The sequence below is a fragment of the Buceros rhinoceros genome, unplaced genomic scaffold (genome assembly GCF_000710305.1).
Source record: "Buceros rhinoceros silvestris isolate BGI_N320 unplaced genomic scaffold, ASM71030v1 scaffold1869, whole genome shotgun sequence".
In the NCBI taxonomy this organism is placed as follows: Eukaryota; Metazoa; Chordata; class Aves; order Bucerotiformes; family Bucerotidae; genus Buceros; species Buceros rhinoceros.
The window spans coordinates 25,387-33,383 of NW_010430724.1; the positions used below are offsets into that span (position 1 = coordinate 25,387).

The 7,997-nt window shown below is 41.8% G+C and overlaps 1 protein-coding gene across 1 annotated transcript in view; it reads right to left on the reverse strand.

Annotated features, from left to right (window-relative positions):
* The window catches only part of ARMC9 (armadillo repeat containing 9), a 66,021-nt gene that overhangs the window by 3,077 nt on the left and 54,947 nt on the right, over nt 1-7,997 (reverse strand). Inside the window, exons 23-24 of the mRNA XM_010143116.1 lie at nt 4,814-4,946; nt 165-337 (exon numbers count right to left, since the gene is read on the reverse strand). Of these exons, the coding sequence (XP_010141418.1) occupies nt 165-337; nt 4,814-4,946 (306 nt within the window). The remainder of the gene's footprint in view (nt 1-164; nt 338-4,813; nt 4,947-7,997) is intronic.

Genomic DNA, 7,997 nt, shown 5'->3' on the forward strand with positions numbered 1-7,997 from the left:
TCAGCAGGATATAATTACGTGGTTGTACATCCTGCAGATGACAACAACGTCATATACTCCTGGCACATTTGCAGCGTACGACTTCATTCCTGGAGAGCTATCACAGCGCTCCCTCCTTTCTCACCCCAGGACTGACAAACAGAATGATGACTTTTTCCACTTACTCTGTCTGCTCCTTGTGGATGATCCTGAGGAGCTGGAACGGCTTGTTTGTTGGGGTCCAGACTGAGAGAACTGGGGGGCAATGGCTGGGACTTTTCCCTTTCTAGGACTGGCACTCTGCACTTCAGGAGTGCGAGGGATCTTAGGTTTGCTGATGAAGGCTGAGGGAAACCCACTGCAGGAGGAGATGGAAAGGGTTAGCAATGTATGGAGAAATATGTATGCATAGTAAGTCTGCAGCCAAGTGAAACCTGCAGTACGTGCTGTGACAGCATGACAGACTGCTCAAAATTCAGGGGGACTGCAAATGGAAAGGAACATGGCACCACAGGTACGGCCCTGGGGCATGTACTCACTGCACAGCCTCTAAACCTGGCTTTATCGACCTGTCTACCCTCCTCAAACCTGGTTCTTCGGACAACAGGATTGAACAGGTTCAGTTAAGTCCCCTGCAAACAAGTAACACACCTTTAGCTTGTTTTCCATTGTATTTATCACACACGCAGACTCAATCTGAGGTGCAAAAACCATAGATACGCTAGAGCACAGGAGTACATCCTTTTAGGGCACAGACACCATTATTTTTCTCAGTTGTAGGTCACAATCTTGGCAGACCCAGGCAGCCTCCCCGGTTCCTGCCTGGGATAAGATTTGCATAACTCCCCAAAGGCTTTGTCAAAAAATCAAAAAGCTGCGATGGCATTTATGAAATAACTTCTTTAAGCACCCACGTTCCTTGTTCACACCGAGAACATAAACCAGCTGCTGATATTTCACAGGTCATAGTCTGCATGTGCTGCAAGAATAACATTCTTTAACATTTAGTCCATGGCTGCCTGAGGATACACTGTCCTTCCCTGCCCTCAGCATCAATATATTCTTTACAAGGCATAAAGAAGGAGGCTAGCAGGAAACAGCAAGTCTCTAAAACAATTCTGAATTTATATTTGTGTTTGCTCTAGTGATTCAACTTTCTCTTGGAAGGAGAAAAGGTTAAACTGAAAGAACAGCTACATGAAAAACCTCATCCTATTTAAAAAGGAAACAGAAGCAGAGCCAAAGGCAAGAGATAAAAAAAGGTGCCACCTACAGAAAGGCAATTAAAATGGCAAGTCCCCGCGTTATTAGCTCCATCAAAAGAATCCTTTGTGACCATCAGAAAGGGTGATTAGGAGGATTTTAAAGATATTTAATCTCCCCTCCCTCTCCCTGGGAATGCTGCTGAGTCAGTGCTCATTGGCCCTTGCACAGCCCTGCCTCACCTTGCAGGGAGATTTGAGCAAGTGTTCCTTTTGTATTTTAAATAGCATTAATTGTCTGCATTTTGCATATGTGTATGTTAACTATTAAGGACAGAGACATGCTAACTGGTCTGCTAAGGGCCGTCTTTGCAGCGCTCTACCTATCTCTGAGTATTACAAGTATTGCTCTTGTCTCCTTTCAAAGGAGGAGGTGGCAGATGGCAGCAAACACATACTAGCAAAGCAAAACCAGAAAAGCAAGATTGGCTGGATAAAACACCAAGCCGTGGACCAGAGACATATTTAAGACTCTCACCCCATAAAATAGTCTCATTGTTATTGCTTTCTTCGGTCATTTTATTCACTTTGCTTGAAGAGCTGGGTTTTCAGTTCATTAGTGCTCTTCATGGTAATCTTATGCACCATGATATGCTAATGCAATAAAAAAGGCAGACCCATCAGCCTCACAGCAGTTTTTGAGCCATAAACTAGCTTTTTGGTTTTTTTTTCCTTGTTCAGCAATAGATAACAAACTCCTGGATCTGTATTCCTGTACATGAGAAACCGTTTTTATAGCCATGAACAATCTTCACAGAGTTTCACCGGAGCAACCTGGGCAGCTGGAGTGTAAGCACTTTGGAGACCAACCAAAGTACCGTGACCAGAGTCACTACACTTTGCCAAGGAAAGAGATACACGGTGGTCACGCAGCATGGTTCACATCTCTGCGAACTTCAGGAGAGGATAATAAGCTGGTAGCAAACATTATGAAGTTGAAAGAACCTGCTGTTTTTCTGACAGAATGCAGAGGAGATCTTGGTCTCCATGTGCCCAGGTGTCGCAGAACAACCTCATCTTTTACTACATCAATAAATAGCCCAAGATCAACAGAAAAGAATTAATTCCCAGAATAACACAGAAAACTGCAGTTTTATGTCCTTCAGCACTTGATGAGATGAAGAAAGAAGCAGCAAAATCTACTGTGGGAAAATGTTCTGTAGCACATGGTACAGGAGTAATTTACAACAAGGTGTGGTAATTTGAGAGCAAGCGCCCCAACAGACAACCCCCAAAACAACAAAACAAAAAACCAAACCCACAACAAACTCACACAAAAACCTACTTTTCCATTGAGATGAAAGAAAGCTGTTTAAGTTGGAAAAATGGAAATAATTGTCTATAAAAAATTTGCATAACAGACTGACACCGGGATTGGAATAATCAGCCAGGAGATGTGACTACTTGAACATGCAAAAGGTGAGTTAGAGCATTTTCTCCAAGAGAAATACACTTGGATCTTTGGCCATTTTTACCAGATTATCAGAAAAGCAAGACCTAAGAAGGTTCTGCAGAGTTAAAGCTCTTTATTATGATGATTTTGGACATAGTCACAATAAAAAAATACTGGCTTTTTCAGCCAGTATATTTACAGCCAGTATATTCAGTATATTTACAAATGTAAACTCAAGTCTGTTACAAATTTACCCTTGATTAGCTAAAAACCACAACAGAGCTATACAAGTGCATGATCAAAACGCAGCAGGGAATAGCAAGGCTGGGGCAGCTGCCAGTCTGACATGCATCACCTAGAATAATCATTTGTTCCTGTGGAAGTAAAACAACTGCCATAGACATGTCACTACTAGGGCCTCATTCTTCCCTCAGACTGATTTAGCAAATTTCACTGATCTTTGTGCAGTTAATCCCATTTTATACTGCTAAGGAAGAGAGCAAATAGCAGAGACCGCTTCCTCACCACAACTCAGCCCTCCTTTTCTCATACATATATCTTCTAGGAAAGTCTTGGTATTTGCCTGAGTAGGAAGGAGACATTTCATACAGTGGTCAAAACTATGACCAAAGCAGTGATTTATTCCCTCTGTTTGTTTTGCAAACAAAGTAAGGTATACTTCCAAGAATGAAAGAATGAAAAGGCAGGTCTAGCTGTTGCAACACCAACATATGAACAAAAGACCCCTGACATAGGAAACCCCGTGTTTGCTTGGACCGTGCATGGCTACATTCCCATATCCGTAACTCGAGGTTCCATTTGTCCACACAAATTACTGCACCCAAGCAACGCTTCTCACCAAGGTGCGGGTCGAGATGCTGCCCATTTGGCTTGCTTCTTGCAAGACAAAGCCTTAAAAATCATCTCTCAGTCACAAAGCAAACAATTTAGCCATAAAATTGTCATGGTCTGTTTTTATTTGTAGTATCTGATTAGCTACTGTTAGGACAGGCAACAGAAATAAAACCAATAACGCTGAGATAGGGGTATGACTATGAAGCAGCTCAGCTGTTCATCAGTGATAATTTGTTGACAATGTATAATATCTCAGTTCTCACCATGGAAACAGCATAACTGGGAAAAAAAACCCCCAATGAACACCAAAACCACACCAACCTCCCCCAAACCACACACAGGCATCTGTGGGCCAGAAGGAAACAAAGCTCTAAGCAGATTGTCTAGTTTTCAGAAGTGCTAGAGCTTTAACTGACAAAAATAACTAAGCACTTCTGAAAAATCAGATCCATAAAGAGTTGGTAAAACCTTTCCTTTGACACATCTCCACCCATTCTGTGTTTTACTTCTGGAATGTACTTACTTCTAAAATTTCTATACACTCACTGTTTAAAACTTGGCCCAATCAAATTAGCTATAGGAAAAAGCTGTTAATGTCTGAAGAACACATGCAGGCCCTGAAAAACTTTGGTAAACCTTGGTCCAATTGCTAATGAATTCCTAGTTTTCATCCAAGATATAACATCACGGCCCCTACATATGACAAAGGCTTCACAGAGGGCTCAAGGCATGAACAGGAGAATAAGATCTTTCATCCTCTTTTGACAGAAATTGTTTCAAGGAAGAGTTGAAACCCATTGCTAGGAGAACTGATAGTATTGCCTCCCTTGCTATACCTGTCTAGCGGTTAAGTCAGGGACTCTGGTCAGCAGTGCTAGCAATTCAGCAAGTTTAAATAATACAAATCCACCTAAATGCTGAATTTTATTTCCTTCTGTGACTTATTTTCTGCCCTGTTCCCATAGTTCTACCTATTTCTTTATTAATAAATGATTTTTCATGGGTTAGAGTCAAGTCATCTAAGCAAGCAATCAATCAGGATGTTTTATTCGCAGAAGACTGCATTGTGTGTACATGTAAAGTTCATTAATAATGTCTTGCTTGTGATTTGTCCTATTCTGGACCAGATGCTTAGAAATTGAACAGCTGCCTCTGGCACAGCTAAGGGTATTTTGTTTGGCAAGCACCAGCACAGCTGTCTCAGACCAGACTACATCATACATGAAATGACTTCACAGATTGTCTTTACAGCAGCATGGAATTAGCTGCTAAGTTCCCTCAGAATCCTCTTGCACTTTTAGATACTCCTCTGGATAAATCATACCTCTGCGTTTGCCCATTTACTTTGTCGAGGGAGAAGTCAGAAGATTGGGAAGACGAGATACTGTCACCAGCCAGGATGCTTTGGTCCATTCTGTGGCCTGATGAGAATACTTTAGATGACTTCATTTCAACTGCTATTTAAAAAAGAAACACAGTTCAGTGAGGAGTTGAGTCTAAACTTTTTCTGGAAACAGCATCAATTCACACTTCCTGCCGTATGAAGGACACCTTGAGATAATGGCAGGCTATGGAGTTCGTGTGGCCGAGCACATTACGGCTCATCAGCTGAGCCCAGCCAACTGAGAGCGTGTGCACTTTCAGCCCTTTGCCTTTGGAAAGCAAAACATGCTTGGATCATTTTTAGGGCAGCTACACTCTGCATTTGCAATGCGCTAGGAATACGCAGACCATCAGTTAACGTGTATCAGCTAACGACTGGTATCTCATTAAAGGCACAGGAATGCAACCACTTGCAGTTGTCTGGACATATCCATAGTAACAGGCAGCCACTGTGGCCAAAAACCAGTGTTTTTACACTTCTGTCAGACTTCAGCTCTTGTTCAATATACTTCACTTTCGGCCTCACACTAATGGAGAAGGGAAGGACAGTCACTTTGCTGAGAGAAGGTTACCGAGATGTGCAAGTTCAGTAAGAGTTCAGGGAAAATCCCTAGCTCCATTCCTCCCACGCTCAGGACGGGTTGCTGTCCTGATTTGCTCTCACATGCTGATATGAATGCAGATCAGGTCACTGTCAGACAAGCATGTGGCTGCCCAGTGCATGCTCTGTCTGTCATTCAGCACGGTAAGTGTAGCAAGATGACCAGGGTTCATCTTTAGTCCACAAGTTTTCTGCTCACAAGAGACAAAAAAAAAAGAGCCGAAATTATTGATTCTTTACCAAAGTGATGAAAAGGGAGGATAGACCCAGTCAAAATCAGACTGACTCAGGAATAGCTGAATATATCCAGGCATGGAGGACATTAAGAACTGCTCTCATTTTTACAAGATGAGAGAGGATCAAGGTTTCTCAAGGCTACCTTTAGCTTCCTTGAGGCATGACCTTGATGATGCTAACTGTTCACATGAAACTTTTATTCTAATTGTGTTTTCACTCTTGGTGTCTTACTATTCATTGTATGACTTGACTGCATGAAACTCTGAATCCCAAAGTATTCACGTAATGCTGGAAAACACATATACTGCAGTGAGCAGGTTCTTGGTACTGACCATCAGACGCAGATCAGAACTCAATAAACTGCGTATTTATTTCACAATAAAGATGTTTTGCAAGCTGTTATGAGAGTCTCTAGAAGCATTACAATTATTTTTTACACCTTTGTTATGTGCCGTTCCCTGCTGTATCTTAGAAGCTACTAGAAGGTAAAGGGCTGATTTTCCATTGTCTTAAATTAAAGCCTTCACAATTTCAAAATTACAAAGCCCATTCCCATTTGGAAAAGAGGGGATGTCCAAAGACCCAGTCCAATCGTCCTTATACGGAATGTGAGTCCTGTCACTGACAGGAACAACCAGGGGATCCAGCAGTCTCGTCTCTTCTCCTACTCATTTCTAAATCTCAAGAGGTAAGACAGACAAGTATCTATTTCACAGGTGCTTGCAAAAACCTGAAACAAACCTCTGACAATCCTTCAAATAGCTCAGTGTTGTTTTATAGCCTGGATTAGTGCTAGGAAGAATTGTCTCTGCCACACACAAAAATTATTTGCCTTTTGACATGTATAATGCGTGTGGACTTGCGATATGCTGTATATTCTGACCTCCATGATTTTTCTACAAGAAAAGAGTATAATCTAGCAGTCTTATTAGTATCCACCTGCATATAATTTCGACTGAAAACAGCTAACAAACTGTTTTAGACAGAGGCTACCAGCAAAGTTCTGACAATTGCCAGGATTTTCTTCAGCATGAAGGCTTTAAATCAATATTCTCCATCAAAAATTAACAACATTTACTTTGCTGACTTACACAGGCTCCCTGTTTAAACCTGCTCACAAATATCTACAAACAAAGTGTCAGACAGCATCAGCAGCACAGAAAAAGTGACAGAGGGAGTGAATGCATTTCACTGGCAAGATGCAGTTCGAAAGGCTTGCTGGGCTCCTGGTGGCTGCAAAATGCTTAGAAATTGTATCCAATTACACTTCAGAACAGCAAACAGGAACACATTTGATACCTGGTTGGCTTCATTTCCTTTATGAAGCATGAGTATGTAGAACTCCATTTTTTTTTTCCTTCTATACAGGAAAACCACCACATTAGTATGCTTTTGATTTACTTTACAACCTCTGCTGTTCTGAGGTGCTGCCCCTGGCCAGCTAATGTCCCTGTGGAACAGGCTCAGCTATACTCAAGGTGCCACTGTGCAAAGCAAGGCTTGAGGACAGCAGCGTTCATTCCTACACAACAGCAAGAATCCAAGTGCCCATCTTGCACAGGAGCTTCATCTGCTTCTACCATACGGCTTTCATTCAGCACGTTACATTTATCAGCTCTGGGCATTACGCAAGCAAATTCCAGTCTGCAAGACCATGGTTACTTTTCTCAGAATCCTTTTAATTTCCGCTAGGAAATTTAAAAAAATAGAGGAGAGTAAAAAGTATGCTATTCCTTTTCTGCCTCAAAACATATTTTTCAGCAAAGTAAAGACATGCTTTGTCTGAACTTGTTAATAATTCTGTACTGGCTATGCTGCAAGATCCTTTATCTAAGACTGCAGAACATTTTGCCTAAAATCCCTGATTGGAAATATTCATGAAACCCCATAAGAAGGTTGAAACTCCCACATTCGAAGTTCCATGATCCTGTGGATATCAGAAGTTCAGAAACAAAATATTTCAGAAGCCTGTAACCTTTTAAATCCCATGACATGTTGCTCAGGTCCAGCTGAGTTTACATTAATTTCAGTTTGTGGCAAGGACAGAATCTTTAGCAGCATCACCCACAATGTAGCTATAGAGCACAGGGCTTCCCATCCTCCAAAACCTCTGATGGTTTGAATGCAGTTGCAAATCTAAGCAGATAACTGCAGCTGCCTTCAACTTTAATAGAGGGGTCTGGCCAACAGAGCCTGCAGGTGCCAGCTGACAGAGATTCATTTAGATCCAAACAAGGGTATATTTGATCAAGGGGCTTTGCCTATTGGGAAGTGCACTGGCTCCGGG